This window comes from Neofelis nebulosa, chromosome 13 (genome assembly GCF_028018385.1).
Source record: "Neofelis nebulosa isolate mNeoNeb1 chromosome 13, mNeoNeb1.pri, whole genome shotgun sequence".
Taxonomy (NCBI): domain Eukaryota; kingdom Metazoa; phylum Chordata; class Mammalia; order Carnivora; family Felidae; genus Neofelis; species Neofelis nebulosa.
The window spans coordinates 34,355,005-34,373,677 of NC_080794.1; the positions used below are offsets into that span (position 1 = coordinate 34,355,005).

Consider the following 18,673-nt stretch of genomic DNA (forward strand, 5'->3'; position numbering starts at 1 on the left):
TGGGACTTATTTTCCAAAATTCTTAGAATGGTCTTTGTACTCTTTTCTGTGGTAGCAAACTTCTGTAGTTCTTGAAAAGGAGTCTCCTCCATAAAGCCTTCCCGCTCTCCAAACAGAGTTAGCTCTGCTTTGCACACTTAACTCATACAGACCCCTTACAAATGTCTACCTCCCCTACAATATCCTGATAGAAAAGTACGTGACTAATACTTTCCCCATTAATCAAAATGATACTGTATATTCAATTTTGCATTTGTCTGATTTCCTTTGCAGTGGTACTTAATCGGCTTCCCAGGTGATTACAATTTGCAGCATAATAATTAGACAAAATGACATCTTGCTAACCTGACAGTATTTTGGACTTGCAACTAATTGCTTTATCTAAGTTCACATACTTATTAATTTACATTAATTTATCTTAGATGTTACTAGGCCTTAGTATGCATTGAATATTCATTGTCCCACAGACTGAGTTAATCTCAGGATGGGAGATCTTTTATTTTACAAAATATATGTCCATTCTTCAATCCTCCGATTATGCAGACTTATTCTTTGCTCTTACATCGTTTCTGACAGTGGCCTGTTTTTTTGAATCCCTGGGTTTGGTACTTTCCAGAGATCTGCCTGTAGCTTATGTCTTGACCTATGATCTCACTGATTGAGTGGCTCTGTTTTGAAACTTGTCATCCATCCCTATGGACAATGAGCACAAGAATCCCAAGCTTGTATTGAGAATAAAATATACAATATGGAACTTTGGCCAACATCATAGGATTATTTTTAAACTTATGATTTTAAAATAATTTTAGACTTATTCAAAAACTGCAAGAATACTGCAGAATTTCCGTATACTCTACATTTTGCAAATGTAGTTTTCTACCAAATTAGCTTTGCTTTATTTTTCTCTCTCCCTCTCTCTCTTTATTCTCTATTTTTTCTTAATACTTTAAAAGTAATTTGTAAACATGATGCCCTTTTCCCCTAAATACATTGCTATGTTTTTCATAAAAATCAGGATGGTGCATGGTGCCTGGCTGGCTCATTTGGTAGAGCATGAGACTCTTGATCTCAGGGTTGTGAGTTTGAGCCCCATGAAGTCTTTAAAAAAAACAAACAAACCAGAATGTTGCCTTATATAACCACAATATAATTAAGAAAGTTTTACATAGCCACAGGACAATGATCAAAACTGATTTAATATTATTGTCTAATCTTTAGGTCTTATATCTAACTATCCTTTATGGAAAAAGACAACATATTTTTTCTTGCGTCTGAATTCAATCCAGGATCACTTATTTATATTTAGTTATTTACCACGTCTTTTAACTTAAAAACTTTACAATGAAGTAACTTGTCATGAAATGTCCTAGTCACTTAAAGACCCAAAATGGATCAGAGATTCAAATGTCAGAGTTCAAGCTATGTAATCATTAGTCAAAACATAAAAACATAGTCGTAGGGGCACCGGGGTGGCTCAGTTGGTTAAGCATCCAACCTCAGCTCAGGTCATGATCTCACGGTTCCTGGGTTCAAGCCTTACATCAGGCTCTCTGCTGTCAGCATGGAGCCTGCTTCAGATCCTCTGTCTCCCCCTGCCCTCTCTCCCCTCTCCTGAGCACTCTCTCTCTCTCTCTCTCTCTCAAAAATAAACATTTAAAAAATTAACAACAACAATAACAACAAAAAACATAGCTGTAAATCTTTGAGCTTGGATTACACAATTTTTTTCTTAGATAAAACACCAAAAGCACAAGTGACAAGATAAATTGGACTTCATCAAAATTTAAAACTTTTGTGCTTCACACGACTATAAAGAAAGGTCAAAAAAAACAATAAGAATAGAAGAAAATGTTTGCTAAGCAGATGTCTAATGAGCTTGTATAGAGACTATAAGAAAAGAACTCCTAAATATCAATAATAAATGAACAATCCAAACTAAAATGAACAATGTATTTGAACAGACCTTTTTCAAAGAAGATACACAGGTGACCAATAAGCACATGAAAATATGCTCAGCATCATGACTCAGCAGAAAAATGCAAATCAAAGTCAAAATGAGATGCCACTTTACCCTAGAATGCCTATAATTTAAGGGCAAGCCATAACAAGAGTTGTCGAGGATATAGAAATTGGATCCATTTGTACATTCCTAGTGTAATTACAAAATAGATCTTGCACTTTGGAAAATAGTCTGATTGTTCCTTTCTTTCTTTCTTTATGTTTATTTATTTAGTGGTGACTGGGTGGCTTGTATGACTCTTCATTTCCTCTCAGGTCATGATCTTACAGTTCATGAGATCAAGCCCTGCATTGGTCTCTGTGCTGACAAAGAGTAGCCTGCTTGGGTTTCTCTCTCTGCCTCTCCCGTGCCCCTCCCCACTCTCTCTCTCTCCGTCTCTCTCTCTCTCAACAAGGAAATAAATATTTAAAAAATAAATATATTTATTTTGACAGAGTGCACACACCCCCCGTGAGCTGTGGAGGGGCAGAGTGAGGGGGAGAGAGAATCCTAAGCAGGCTCCACACTGTCATTGCAGGGCTTGGTCTCATGAAAACATGTCAACAGAAAAACTTGTTAAATAAATGTTAATCGTAACATCAATCATAACTGCAAAAGTGGAAACAGTCTAAATGGCATGTCCATGCAATGGAATACTTATTTGGCAGTAAAAAGGAATAGAGTACCGATAAGTACTACATACATGAATGAACATAGGCTGAGCAAAAGAAGCCAGATACAAAAGGCCACGTGTTAGAGGATTCCATTTATATGAAATGTCCCAAATGAGCAAAGTCCATAGAGGTAGAAAATAGATTTGGGACCGAAGCAGGCAGAGGAAAGAGAAAAAAGTGGCATGACTTCTAGGGGTTGGGGAGAGGGTGAACGCTGAGTATACAGTAACCAATGAATTCTGTACTTTAAAAGGATGGACTTCATGGTATTTAAATTATTTTACATATATGACAAGTCGATCATATTTATGAAAACTATTTAAAACATTTTTCATTCAGTTTGTGGTGTGTTTTTAATTACACAAACATTTCCCACAGAAGTTTGTATGTACCATTTACCATCTAAAGTGACTGCCACATGACCACAGATTCAACAGCTTATAAATTAATAAATCCTTCCATTTTCTAAATGATACAATTCTCGAGAAAAGTTTTAAAATTGGGGATATTTATACTCATTTAAAATCTTTTGAAATGAGAGTTTTCATCTTAATAGTGTAACTGTTTTTTTTTGAAAGTTTTGTAAAATGCAACCACATTGGGCTTTTGTGGTTTTTAACCATTCATTCAACAAATATTTGAGCTGAAATTCTATGATCAGGAGCCAAGTGTGCAGTAATAAATCAAAGAGACATGAAATAGTGGCTAATATTAACTAGATCCTAGCTCTGTGCTGCTATACATGGGTTAAGAAACTTGCTGAAGTATCCTGAAGTAGTAAATGACCGCCTTTACAAGTTTTTGCTGTTAATTTTTTTTAATGTTTATTTCTTTTTTGAGAGAGAGAGGGAGAGACAGAGTGCGAGCCACAGAGGGGCAGAGAGAGGGGAAGACGCAGAATCCAAAGCAGGTTCTTGGCTCCCAGCTGTCAGCACAGAGCCCGACATTGGGCTCGATCCCACAGACAGTGATGTCATGACCTGAGCCGAAGTCGGCCGCTTAACCGACTGAGCCACCCAGGTGCTCCAGCCTTTTCCAGTTTTTTGTTTTAATTTAGGTTAAGGTAGACTTCTTAATTAACTGTAGCATATGTGCAGAAGACTACAGAAATCCTAAGGTCACAGGATTTTTCTAAAGTGAGCACCTTTGTGTAATTGGCATCTGATATTACTAGCACCTCAAAAGCACTCTTGTCCCCTCTTATCCCCGATTAAAAGTAGCCGCTGTCCTGTCTTCTAACAGTATGGGTTTCTCTTGCCTGTTTCCAACTTCATCTTAATGCAGTCTTACAATAATTATTCTTTCGTCTTATCTTCCTTTATGCACCATTAGAGTTGTAAGGTTAATTCATGTTTTCTGTAACTGTAAGTCATTCTCATTCTCATTGCTCAGTAGTGTTCTGTTACCATAAATGTTGAAAATTTATGGAGTTATATTCTTCTGGTGATCGACATTTGAGTTGTTTCCGATTTGGGATAATTATGGATATTGGTGAAATCTTTGGGAAATATAAGAATACACTTTTATTTGCTGTACATCTAGAAGTGGAATTGCTAAATTGCAGGGGTGGGGAGGGTGGGGTGTGCATATGTGCAGCTTTGGTTGAGAGGAACACACAGTCTTCCAAAGTGGTTATCTCTTTATAGTCACATGACTAACATAAAACTCTTCCAGTCGCTCCACATTCTTAGCAATACTTGATATTTTCTTTTTCACTGTAGACATTCTAATGGGTGTTTAGTGCCTTTTTTTTTTTTTAAGATCTCTTTCCACTTTTTTTTTTTTAATTTTTTTTTCAACGTTTTTTATTTATTTTTGGGACAGAGAGAAACAGAGCATGAACGGGGGAGGGGCAGAGAGAGAGGGAGACACAGAATCGGAAACAGGCTCCAGGCTCCGAGCCATCGGCCCAGAGCCTGACGCAGGGCTCGAACTCACGGACCGCGAGATCGTGACCTGGCTGAAGTCGGACGCTTAACCGACTGCGCCACCCAGGCACCCCTCCACTTTTTTTATACTATGTTTAAAAAAACATAAAATTTACCATCTTACCCACTTAACCACAGTGTATAATTCTTTAGCATTAATATATATTCAGATTTTTGTGGCATAAATCTCCAGAACATTTTCATCTTTCAAATCTGAAACTTTATGCCCATTAAATAACTCCCGATTATCCCATTATCACAGCCACTGGTATCCACCATTCCCCTTTTATGTTTTATGAATTTGACTACTTTAGGTACCTCCTATAACTGGAATCATATAGATTTGCTTTTTTGTGACTGACTTATTTCACTTAACATTGTATCATTAAAGTTCATCCATGTTGTATGCAGCATGTAATAGGATTCGCTTCCTTTTTAAGTCTGGATATTATATAGATATGCCACGTTTTGTTTATCCATTCATCTGTCAGTGGACATTTGAATTGCTTCCACCACTTGGCTATTATGAATAGTGGTGCTATGAACACGCAAATAACTGTTTTAGGCCTTGCTTTCAGTTCTTTCGCATGTAAGCTCCAGAGTGGAATTGTTGGATCACATGGCAGTTCTATTTTTAGTTTTTTGAGGAACTTCCAGACTGTTTTCTGTAGCAGTTTTCACTATTTTATCATCACACCAACATATGTGGTGCCTTAAAATTTTCTTACTTTGCTACATGACGAGTAATGTGGAGCATATTTTCATATGCTCATCATCTGTTTGATATTCTCTTGTGTCGAGCCTGTTCAAATCTTTGGCTGGTTTTCTATTGTGTTTTTATTACTCACTTGGAGAAATGTCCTTATATACTTTGGGTAAAAATACTTTATCAATTATGTGTATTATAAATATTTCTCCCACTGTATTGCTTGCCTGTATGCCTTCTTAATCTCTTGCTAGTTAATGTTTTTCATGAACAGACGTGCTTAATTATAATATAATCCAAGTTCTCTCTCTTTTTTTTTTAAGATTTTATTTTTACATAATCTCTATGCCTAACATGGGGCTCAAATTTACACCCCTGAGATCAAGAGTTCCATGCTCTACTACCTGAGCCAGCCAAGTGCCTGTACAATCCACCTTCTTAATATTTTTCTTTATAGTTATTAAATGTGGTAATCTATTCTAAATTGGTTTTACCTGCTTCAAGGTCATGAAGATGTTTTCTTTCAAAAACGTGTTGTTTTAACTTTCATATTTATATCAACAATATAACTCAAGCTACTTATGTGCAGTAAGGGTCAAGATTCATAATCTGGTAAATCACTTTGCCTTCATTCATTTTCTTGGCCCTTTTTCATCTTTTGCATTTCCATTTGAATTTTGGCACAAGATTGTCAACTTCCACCCAAAACAAAATAAACTCTGATAAGATTTTGCTTGGGATCCCATCACATCTGGAAATCCATTTGGGGAAAATTGGCATCATTATAATAGTGTCTATTCCATGAACATGGTAGTTCTGCATTTATTGAGATCACCTTTAATTTCTTTTAATGTTTTATAGTTTTTATAGACTTACACAGGTATAATACTTGTCTTCCTCCATTTAGACTGCTATGAGAAAATACCAGACTGAGTAGCTTCTATACAACAGAAATATATTTCTCCCAGTTCTGGAGTGTGGAAGTCTCAATCAGGATGCCAGCATGGGTGGAGGGGGGGATGGGGGGTGGGGGGAGTCCTCTTCTCTTTGTGTTGTCATATGTATGAAGGTGTTAGGGAGTTCTGTGGTGTCTATTTATAAGAACACTAATCTCATGAGAGCTTCCCCCATGTGACTTAATTACCTCCCAAAGGCCTTACCTTGTAATACCACCACAACTGGGATTCAAGATTTAATATATGGATTTTTGGTGGTCACAAATCTTCATACCATGGCAATACTTAAGCAGCATATTGAACCAGATCTGAATTTAGAGACTCGTTATGCTTAATTTTCTGATGTTCACTGAATGACATTTGGAGAATCTGAGAAAAGCACAGATAACCATGAATAAATAGCGTTTTAGCATTTCCCATACAAAGACTAGATAAATGTAACTTTGTTCTTTGCTTGAAAACTTGAAAATTATCTGGTATAATTTTGTTTAATACATTATATATCATTTTGTATTTGAGATTATTTGAAAGCAAATGTATTCTTATTTGGCTGTAAAAGGACATATAAGTATAGAAAAAAATTTTAATATAAATAATTGTGTTTAGGGGGAAGGTCCTAAAGCCAACTCTACTCAAGGGATGCCTTGGTAGCAATGATTGTTAACCATCTGGAGTGACAGAAGAAAGTGATATTGGGTAACTAACATCTTAAGAAGTTTCATCTCAAGTTTATGTAATATTATTATAGCAACAGAAATGGGATAATAATTTTGCTGTTCGTTGCTCCATTTTGGTCACAGGGGTGGGCACCTTTATCATTTACTGATTATGTGCTGATTAATGTGGTCAGTGTCTCTGCTGTGTAAATTTGTGATTTATGGAGGGAGTTTTAAACAGAATTGGTTGGTTTTATGTCTTGTCAACATTTTTATGTAATGTTTTGGTGTGCACTAGGACCACTGGGCTATATTTTAAATACTTCTGAGACCTTTATAGCACCCCATGGGTACGATACAGTGTAAGAAAAATCAATAATTATTCAAAGTTAATTGTATTTTGCATTTACCGTATCAACTGAACCACCTTAATCTTATGATAATATGGGTATGCTAGATCCTTGTGATAGCATGGAAAGGTCACAGGAATTTTAGGAGCATTGCTTTATATATTAATTATTCTGTCAAATAAAACCATTCACCCAAGTGCTGAAGTCCATTTTTAATATTGAGGGTCCCTGGTTATTTGCATCTGGCTAGATTTGTCCCGTTGTGGCATTTGTGTAAGAGCAAAACAGTTAGGCTCTTTTCCAGGGAATCCTCTGTTGTCTATTTTGCAATACTGTATCGACAGCGAAAGAAACCACAGATTGCTTTCGTCTCCTTTCACAAGTAATAACCACATACCACAGACTCCTGTTCTGCCTGTTGTTTGTTAGTCAAGTAACCTGGGTTACTCTGAGTTGTGTAGAGGCAACTAGTCTAAAAACTAAATAGGCTTCAACCCTTTAAGAAATAGTCACGTTTAAAAAGACCTGAAATGCAATAATACAGAGCTTTAAAACCAATATCCATTGCACTCAAGTTCAGGTTTCTTGTTTTCTATAAACAAATGCACTCTGCTTTTCCAGGTTTTAAGAAGAGGCAGCGATGAAGAAAAAGTTCTCTGTTTGGTTCGGCAGCGCACAGGCCACCATTGTCCAACAGCTGTGATGGTGGTCCTCATCATGGTGTGGGACGGCATCCCTCTCCCCATGGCCGACAGACTGTATACAGAGCTCACTGAAAATCTGAAGTCCTACAATGGTCATCCCACAGACCGAAGATGCACGCTCAATGAAAAGTAATCAAATTTAGTTATTACTGCTTTCCTGTTCAGACCTCTATTATGTAATATTACATTGTTAGTTAACTACCAATGACGTGTATTATATGGGAGAACATAAATTTAGGTATTCTAAAACTAAAAATAATGAAGTGGGGTTTTTTTGTTTTTGTTTTTTCTTTAATAGAAATTTGGTTTCATAGTGAGTTGAGACCCTTTTAGGGTATTCTCCTTTGGTTTCATAGTGAGTTGAGACCCTTTTAGGATATTCTCCTTTACTCATTTATTTATTTTTTAGTAATCTCTACACCCAACGTGGGGCTCAAGCTCACAATCAAGAGTCTCATGCTCCACCGATTGAGCCCGCCAGTCACCCCATCCTCTTTCTGTTATAATATAATTAATCATACCTATTTTTCTTTTCTGTCTGCATTTTAAGTGGCATTAAAGAACATTTTTCTTTCTTGCAAGTTACATAGTAGTCCACCCATGGTTTCTTTTAGTTCTTGTTGAAATTGTAAATTTTAAAAACCTGAATTTGTGATGTATTTAAAATTTATGCCAGTTGGGGCACCTGGGTGGCTCAGTCTGTTAAGCGTCTGACCTCGGCTCAAGTCATGAACTCATGGTTCGTGGGTTCGGGCCCCACTTCAGGCTCTGCGCTAACAGTGCAGAACCAGTTTGGGATTCTCTATGGCTCTCGCTCTCTGCCCTGCCCCCACTCACATGCACGTGCTCACTCTCTCAAAATATATAAATAAACTTGAAAATTTATGCTAGTCAATCATGGGAGGAGGAGATCTATTTCTATCATTTTTTCCATTTAAGCCAACTCCAGTTACTAGAGAGTATTTAAAGAAATGTCATTACATGGGGCACCTGGGTGGCTCACTCGGTTGGGCGTCCAACTTCGGCTCAGGTCATGATCTCGCGGTGAGTTCGAGCCCTGCGTCGGGCTCTGTGCTGACAGCTCAGAGCCTGGAGCCTGTTTTGGATTCTATGTCTCCCTCTCTCTGACCCTCCCCCGTTCATGCTCTGTCTCTCTGTGTCTCAAAAATAAATAACGTTAAAAAAAAAAAAAAAAGAAATGTCATTATACAAAATATAAACAAAAATATACGACATCCCCTCTGTAATCTCTACACCCAATGTGGGGCTTGATCTTGACTTGTGAGTTGGAGCCTACTTAAAAAAAATAAAGAAAAATTAAGAAAAATTCTTATTGACAGAATAGATGCAAGAATATTTCAATGAACTCTTATCATATATACCCCTCACATAGATTTCATTATTGTTAACAATTTGTAAAATTTGCTTTTTTACACATGCACACAAACCTACTTGGGGTGCCTGGGTGGCTCAGTTGGTAGAGTGACCGACTTCGGCTCAGGTCATGATCTCACCGTTCATGAGTTCGAGCCCCGCATTGGGCTCTGTGCTGACAGCTCAGAGCCTGGAGCCTGCTTCGGATTCTGTGTCTTCCCTCCCTCTCTGCCCCTCCCCTGCTCACGCACTGTCTGTCTGTCTCTCAAAGAATAAATAACAACAACAAAAAAAAACCTACTATTATTAGTGCTATTTTTATTTTTTAAATTTTTTCTTTCTGGATTATTTGTCAGTTAGTTGCAGGCTTGATACCTTTTGCCTGTAAATACTACTCAAGAGTATATTCTAAGAATGACAAAATTCTCTTACATAATTCCTGTACAATAATCAAAAACAGGAAGACTTGGGGCACCTGGGTGGCTCAGTTGGATAAGTGTCTGACTCTTCCTTTCAGCTCAGTTCATGATCTCGCTGGTTTGTAGATTCTAGCCCCGCAATGGACTGTGCACTGACTGTGAAGGGTCTGCTTGGGATACTCTCTCCCTCTCTCTCTGACTTGAGCTCTTTTTCTCAAAAATAAAACATTAACTTTTTTTTTTAAATCTCATGCCTTGTCTTTCATTGTATTGATATTTTTGAAGTCCTATTTTTTTAAATTTTATTATTACTTATTTACTTATTTATTTTTTAATTTACATCCAAGTTACTTAGCATATAGTGCAACAATGATTTCAAGAGTAGATTCCTTAATGCCCCTCACCCATTTAGCCCATCTCCCCTCCAGCAAACCTCTATTTGTTCTCCATATTTAAGAGTCTCTTATGTTTTTGTCCCCTTCCCTGTTTTTATATTATTTTGCTTCCCTTCCCTTATGTTCATCTGTTTTGTATCTTAAAGTCCTCATATGAGTGAAATCATATAATATCTTTCTTTCTCTGACTGACTAATTTCACGTAGCATAATACCCTCTAATTCCATCCGTGTAGTTGCAAATGGCAAAATTTCGTGCTTTTTGATTGCCAAGTAATACTCCTTTGTGTATATATACCATATCTTCTTTATCCATTCATCCATCGATGGACATTTGGGCTCTTTCCATACTTGGCTGTTGTTGATAGTGCTGCTGTAAACACTGGGGTGCATGTGTCTCTTCAAAACAGCACACCTGGGGGCGCCTGGGTGGCGCAGTCGGTTAAGCCTCCGACTTCAGCCAGGTCACGATCTCGCGGTCCGTGAGTTCGAGCCCCGCGTCAGGCTCTGGGCTGATGGCTCGGAGCCTGGAGCCTGTTTCCGATTCTGTGTCTCTCTCTCTCTCTGCCCCTCCCCCGTTCATGCTTTGTCTCTCTCTGTCCCAAAAATAAATTAAAAACGTTGAAAAAAATTAAAAAAAAAAAAAAACAGCACACCTGTATCCTTTGGATAAATGCCTATAGTAGTGCAATTGCTGGATTGTAGAGTAGTTCTATGTTTAAGTTTTTGAGGAACCTCCATCCTGTTTTCCAGAGTGGCTGCACCAGTTTGCATTCCCACCAGCAGTGCAAAAGAGATTCTCTTTCTCCACATCCTCGCCAACATCTGTTGTTGCCTGAGTTGTTAATGTTAGCCATTCTAACCGGGGTGAGGTGATACCTCATGGTGGTTTTGATTTGTATTTTCCCCTGGTGATGAGTGATGTTGAGCATTTTTTCATGTCACTTGGTCATCTGGATGTCTTCTTGGAGAAGTGTCTATCCATGTCTTTTGCCCATTTCTTCACTGGATTATTTCTTTTTTGGTTGATTTTTTTTATAAGTTTTTCATAGATTTGGGATACTAACCCTTTATGTGATATGTTGTTTGCAAACATCTCCCATTCTGTCGGTTGCCTTTTAGTTTTCCTGATTGTTTCCTTTGCTGTGCAGAAGCCTTTTATTTTGAGGAGGTCCCAATAGCACATTTTTGCTTTGGTCCTAATTTTATAGACAATTGCTCAGTTTGAGTTTGATTGTTGCTTGCTAATGTAATTCAATTGAGAAATTATTGGCAGGACTATCATATTTAGTCCAAAAGATAAGGACCTACTTTCATTTCATTTGTCCTATTATCAGTGATATTGACTGTTTGCAAAAGCTCTTGTAGGTCTCACGAACTTCTACATTTCCTGTGTTTTTAATTGTTTAAATAACTGTCAGCTTTCAGTGAAACTACAATTTTCTTTCCTTTCCATGTGTCATTTCAATGACATAAATGTGTTATTTGTTTTTCTATTTGGCAACGTTAATGTCCTTCTGTAATTTCAAGTTTAATCCCATTTACATACCCTTTTTCTTCCTTTTCAAGTTGTTGTAACATTTTGTCATTTTACAATATATCTTCCATCTTGGTAAGAAGATTTAGGGGTACTTAGACAATTCCTCCCCTTCGCGGTATCTTAAATGATACTTTTTGTATACTTTCTTATCATATTCAGTGTTACCTTATGTATTAGGCATTTTCCTGATGTTCACAATTTAAAAATACTAATAATAGTTTCAAACTTTACATTTCTATATTCTTTTTATTTACTTTTTAAAATATGGGTTTTTGTTTGTATCTTTAACCATTACGAAAGAACTATGCACATACTATTCAAGTTTTGAGGATTATGCAATTAGAAACCAAAGAGTGCTTTTTACCTCCTTGGTTTCATATCTTTGTATGAATATTGTAATCATTGTCATCCTTACTATTGGGTCTGTTAGGACCTCAGAAATGCCCCCAATGTGATAAAATAACCAAATTAACTTTCAGTTCAATTTTTTCATTTATAACCTTAATGAAGACTTTTTAATGGTTTTTTTTTATATTTTATTTATTTTTTGAGAGAGAGAATGCGAGTGGAGGAAGGGCAGAGAAGAGGGGACAGAGGATCTGAAGCAGGTACTGCACTGACAGACTGACAGCAGTGAGCCCGACATGGGGCTTGAACTCACAAACTGCAAGATAATGACCTTAGCCGAAATCAAGAGTCCAATGCTTAACCAACTGAGCCACCCAGGCGCCCTAATAAAGACCTTCATTAAAATTGAGAGTGATCTCACATGCAAAATATCTTATCCACTGTCAATCCTCAGAGAATTATATCAATGTCAGTTTATAGATGAAGGAGCTAAAGTCCAAAGAGCTAATGAGATACTCTAATTTTCACATCTGATAGGGAACAGATCCAGGATTAAAATCTAGATTCTTTATTTCCTCTCCTTGGACATATCCATATGTATATTTCTGTATAGTTTATTGCTATTTATTTGGATTTCCAATCGTGAGCAAACATTTTAGTTAAAAATTGGCCTATATTCAAGGGCATTTAGCTTTGGGTTGTCAACACTACTTAAGGTAAAATTAGTAATAAAATAGATGTGTTAAAATCAATTCATTAGTCATCTATACTTCTAAAATTATAGGAATCTGAAATGTTCTTTCTGAGGTATTGGCCCGCTTTATCAGTTCATTCCCTTGCAATTATCATCTTACAGTCGTACCTGTACATGTCAAGGAATTGATCCAGAGACTTGTGGAGCTTCCTTCTCTTTTGGTTGTTCCTGGAGTATGTATTTCAATGGATGTAAATTTGGTAGAAGCCCAAGCCCTAGAAGATTTAGAATTGATCCAAGCTCTCCCTTACACGTAAGTGCCCTTTTTTACTTTTAAATTTCACAATGAGTTTATAAGTACATTCCTTAAAATGTTTTTTAAATAGTAAAACAATTAAATATTTTAGAAGTAGTGGAAAAAACAGTAAGAATATATATATGTAAATAGTTTAAAATTCTCAATAAATTAGGTAAAGTCTTCATCTCTGAGCCCAAATTACCACTGTCCCTGGCTCCCTCCTCCTTCTCCCCAAACCCCAGAGACAATAATTGTTCAAAGAACCTAGAATTTTATACCCAGCCAAAGTAGGAAAAATAAATAAAACCATTTGCCAACATTTCAAAGACTCAGAAAGTTTACTACCCACAGAACTACTATGAAAGAATTACTAAAGGACGTAATCCAGAAAGAAGATATATGAAACCGGAACCAATCTGTCCGGGACACGAGGCCATGGTGAGCAAAGAAATTAGTCAACCTTACTGTTAAGTTTAAATAAGTTGAGTACTTACATTTTTTTAAATTAAAATAACAACCGATAAGTATAATTCCATACTCTTACCAGCTCAAGGGTGGGTAGGCACTGGGAGGGGGTGGGGCACCTACAGGAACTAAATGTGGTGATGTTTTATGCTTTGTTTGGAGTGGAGATGATTTAGATACCAATTAACTCTAAGATCAGTGTTTTTCAAACTTTGAGCTGTGACCAAGAATAAAAAACATTTTATATTATAAACTGCTATACAATAGATATATGCAAGTAAATAATTAAAACAAAACCTTCAGTAAATAATACTTCATCTTATATGTTAGATAAGATATTAAAATATTAAAAACTTAATATCTAATTTAATTATAGCGAAGGATCACTGGTATTCACTACAATACTTTTTATAAAATTTCATTGTTCTTTGTTAGATGTGACTTACTAAATTGACTTCATAGCCCTCTACTGAGTCATGACCCACAGCTTGGAAAACACTGCTCTAGAATTTGTCAGAAAAACATATATTTAAGAAAGCATATGTTTAAAAATTTTTTAGATGAATTTAAATAGAATTTTTGCATTTTAAAGTAGTGTGGGGAAAAAATCTTTCTAAGGAAGACAACCTATACATAAATCAGCAAAAGGATTTTTAAAAGTCATTAGAATACAAGATAAATAGGAAACACAAAATACAACAGCAGGAATGATTCTCAATTATAGCCATAATAAGGTGAATATATCATCTTTCCAAGAACCTCAGAATTAATAATGATCCCTTTAAAGAGGTAAGTGGAATTATTTAGCATTTTTTAGAGTTCCTGTCTGTTGGAATAAAACATGTAAATGATTTTAGTGAGAGAACTATCATTTGCAGATAAAATACCTTAAAAGAAATCTAATAAGTATGTTAGGGGCACCTGGCTGGCTCAGTCTCAAGAGTGTGCAACTCTAGATCTTAGGGTCATGAGTTGAAGCCCCATTGGGTGTAGAGCTTACATTTAAAAATCAAAGAAGTGTATTAGACCTCTAGGGAGAAAACAATAAAATTTACTAAAGGCTATACCTGATCATGGAAAGGTGCTATGTTCAAACATAAGAACACTTGATAATGTGATGTCCATTCTCCCTTAAAATTAATCAGTTTTCTTTACAAATATCTTATGATGAAACTGCCTGTGTATAAATACATCAGAGTATTGACATGAGTGTTACATTTTTATTCTACAACATAATAATATTATATGAATCATGATCTTTTTCTATGGTCTTTATAAATAATGAGTAATATCTATATAGTGCTTATAATACAGGAAGAAGCATTTCTCCTTCCAGGAACTGACAGAAGGCCAGTATGAAGCTCAGCAGGCAAGAGAGAGTAAGGTGAATGCAGTGGCCTTATATGTCAAACATTTTGGAAAATCATTGAAGGGTTTTAATGAGAATAGTGGTACAATTACCCTTGTCTTTCAAAGGGATCTCTTTAGCTGCTCTTTGAATAACGTATTAAAATTGTTGAAGAGTGTGTTTAGCAAGTTGAGCTAGCTTTAAGAATAAATAGTCCAAGTGCGCCTGGGTGGCTCAGTCAGTTAAGCTTCCAACTTTGGGCTGAGGTCATGGTCTTGCGGTTTGTGAGTTCAATCCCCACATCAGGCTCTGTGCTGACAGCTCAGAGCCCGGAGTTGGCTTCGGATTCTGTGTCTCCCTCTCTTTCTGCCCCTCTCCCTTTCACACTCTCTTTCTCTCTCTCTCTCTCAGAAATAAATAAACATTAAAAAAAAAAAAAAAAAAAAAAAAAAAGAATAGTCCAGAGAAGGGGTAATAGTAACTTGGAATTGGTTGTGACAGAGGACATAGTGGATAGTGGTAGTCTGGAAAGGTTTTCATAATCAGATGGTAGTGCTATTTCTTGACATAAGGTTTCAAAAAGGCAGATTATGAATTCAGTTTGGAACCACTGGGTGAGAGATTTCTATGGTAAATCCAAGTGGGGATGTCAGGTCAATAATAACAATCTGAAGCTCAAGTGTGATTTCTTGTCCAGATAGTAATTATAACCACAGATGTGGATATGACAGTCCTAGAGATCAGGTTTAGGATGAAAAGAGAAGAGGAATATAGGCTTGAGCCCTGACATGTTAGGACCCGATATGAAGAAACCTCTATATCTGACAAACACATTTGTTCTAATGAAACAGAGTGTCAAGATCCTTACATTATGAATAATGAGACTTACATTTGTAATGGTCGCCTATATAAGCTTTATTTAATTTCTGTGGGCCTAATTTATTTCAACATTTCCACACAATAAATATTTCTTGATGACCATATACTCAGTCTAACTTCTGATACTCTTTGTGAATTCATTATCTACCAGTAGTAAAACACAGTTGCTCCACTTAATATTTCAGGTGTTACAAAACATAATCAAAATATTTTCAATAGGTACTTAAATCACAATTGTAAAGTTTTCTTCAAATAAATTAAATAATTAATGGGTGAGTATAGTCAGGAAGTTTTTTAAAGGAGGGTCCTGACTTTCCTGACGATATTTATTAAGCTATATTAAGTTTCACATACGTAAGAAAACAGATGAAAGGAACAGAGTAATTTAGATATATGCCAAATAAATAAATTTCTTTTTCAGTGAAAGAATCAACCTAAATCAGTAGGAAACAAAAAAGGTTATTACCACTGATGGCTTTTCAGTTGCTCAAATTGGGGTTTGTTAAAGGCACCCAAGAATTAACTTCCTGGGGCAGGTGGGTGGCTCAGTCGTTTACGTGTCTGACTCTTGATTGCAGCTCAGGTCATCATCTCAGGGTCCTGAGTTCAAAACCCACATTGGGCTCCATGCTGGTTGTGGAGCCTACTTTAAAAAAAGAAAAGAAAAAGAGTTAACTTCCTGTGTCTATACTGTGTGTGGCTTTGGCTTTTATAATCCGATACGTATCCACATGAAGATCTTTCTGTGTTCTTGGCATCCATCAAATCTGAAATGAAGCAGAAGCCTTGAGCCTCCTTAATTCTTCCTTTCATCCTTGCTCTCAGTTTCCCTTCCATAGTCTTCCTTGGATGTGATTGATCATTTATCAAGTCTTTGATTTGATTTAGAATACAATCCTCTCTGAAAAATTATCACAGTGCTCTTTCAACTATTGTTTCCAAAGTCTCCTTTTGTGTTGGATACCTCATACTGTCATCAGTGACATTTTTAATGGAGACTCTTGTTAAAGACTGTTCTCCTTTGAAAAGTCTTCCATGTTTCTTCCATCGGTAGCAATCCAGATTCTTGATATGGTGTCAAGGCTCCTTACAGTCCTACTAGATTTAAGTACCCGGTACTGCTAAATAAATATAAAATACGGTTCTTGTATTTATATTTAGCAACGTGAGCAGGTTTACACCTTATCTCTAACACCATTTACATTTCTAACTCACTTACAACATAGTTAAACCATAACAATGACTAAGGCTTTCGATTTTATGAAAAAACAACCCAGTTTATTTTCTGTGGTATCTCTTTTATTAGGGTAAGTATGAATTGTGCATCAACCACACATCAGCAATGATTTATCACTCTTTTTCACACACCTAAAACTTGTATGTCATTATGAAACAACTTTCATGGACTGTCTTTTCCTATAGGAAAAAAACCTTGAAGATAATTTACAGAGTTTGGCTACACGATTAGCTCCAATTTATAAGCAGTATGCTCCAGTTGCTTACCAAAACCAGGTATGTTTGGGGACCAGATGCAGTACTCTTGAACATGGTTATCTATCTTTATAGAACAACTTCAAAAATTATCTAGCCTGGGGGTGCCTAGCTGGCTCAGATGGCAGAACATGTGGCTCTTGATCTCAGGGTTGTGAGTTCAAGCCCCACATTGGGTGTAGAGATTACTGTAAAGAAAAACTTTTTTCTATTTTTTTAATTAAAAAAAAATGGATATTTATCTGTCTTTAAAAACTTCCTGTTATGACAGTTGAATTAAATTAAAATTCCAGAGTGACAGAATTCTGGTTATTTCTAGAACTATAATTTATAAAAGCAGAAATGCATGATTGATTCTACACAAGAAAATTCCATCAGTCCAGTATACTGAATATATTAATAGAACAAATGACAAAAACCATATAATCTCTCTGTATAAAGACATTTGACAAAAGCTAACACTTTCATGATTAAAACAGTCATCAAAATAGAAATAGAAGTGAATTGGCTCAACCTGATACAGGACATCTATAACAACCCACAGCTAATATAATCATGATAAAAGACTAAAACATTTTTTGCTTTATATGTGGAACAAGACAAGAATATCTACTCTCACCATTTCTATTAAACACTTTGCTGAAGGTTCTATTAAGGACAACTGAAAGAAATTCAAAATTTTTAAATTTTGTGCTTCAAAGGACATCATCCACAAATTAAAGGAGGAGCACCTGGGTGGCTAAGCTAGTTGAATGTCTGACTCTTGATATTGGCTTAGGTCACGATCTCCCAGTTTGTGGTTCGAGCCCCATGTTGGGCTCTGTGCTACAGGCATGGAGCTTGCTTGGGATTCTCTCTCTCCCTTTCTCTCTCTGCCTCTCTCCCAATCATTCTCTCTCTCTCTCTCTCTCTCCCTTCCTCTCTCTCTCTCCCTCTCTCTCAAAATAAATAAATTTTAAAAAAATAAAAGAAAAGAAATGAGGGTTGAGGGAAGCAGGGAGTTGATCAGAGGGTACAAACTTCCAGCTAGCTATAAGATAAATACAATTTGGGCATCTATTGCACAGCATTGAGGCTATAATTTAATTAACAATACTATATTATATACTTACAAGTTTTTAAAAGATCTTCAATTATCACTACACACACAAAATAAACCTCATAGTGTTAAGGGATTGAGATGTTACCTAACCTTCCTGTAGCAATCCTTTTGCAATACACACGTGTGCAGTCATCACAAGGTGGAAAATACGTGTAAATATCTTTTAAAAGTTTATCTTTGACAGAGTCTGCGAGACTGGGGGAGGTGCAGAGAGAGGATCCAAAGTGTGCTCTGCACTGACAGCAGAGAGCCCAGTGCAGGGCTCAAACTCAGGAACCGAGAGAGAGAGTTGGGGAGGGGCAGAGAGAGTTAGGGAGACACAGAATCCAAAGCAAGCTCCAGGCTCCA

The 18,673-nt window shown here is 36.4% G+C and overlaps 1 protein-coding gene and 1 long non-coding RNA gene across 8 annotated transcripts in view; one reads left to right on the forward strand and one right to left on the reverse strand.

Annotated features, from left to right (window-relative positions):
- Nucleotides 1-18,673, forward strand: part of TET1 (tet methylcytosine dioxygenase 1) — a 135,820-nt gene that overhangs the window by 97,957 nt on the left and 19,190 nt on the right. For 6 of the 7 annotated variants that reach the window (XM_058696521.1, XM_058696523.1, XM_058696522.1 and 3 more), the window contains 4 exons: nt 7,891-8,102; nt 12,905-13,055; nt 13,392-13,478; nt 17,155-17,244. In XM_058696521.1, the coding sequence (XP_058552504.1) occupies nt 7,891-8,102; nt 12,905-13,055; nt 13,392-13,478; nt 17,155-17,244 (540 nt within the window). The remainder of the gene's footprint in view (nt 1-7,890; nt 8,103-12,904; nt 13,056-13,391; nt 13,479-17,154; nt 17,245-18,673) is intronic. The other variant, XM_058696524.1, reaches the window with a different exon arrangement.
- The window catches only part of LOC131492754 (uncharacterized), a 35,344-nt gene continuing 32,804 nt past the window's right edge, over nt 16,134-18,673 (reverse strand). Inside the window, exon 3 of the long non-coding RNA XR_009252273.1 lies at nt 16,134-16,378. This is a non-coding gene — a long non-coding RNA (uncharacterized LOC131492754). The remainder of the gene's footprint in view (nt 16,379-18,673) is intronic.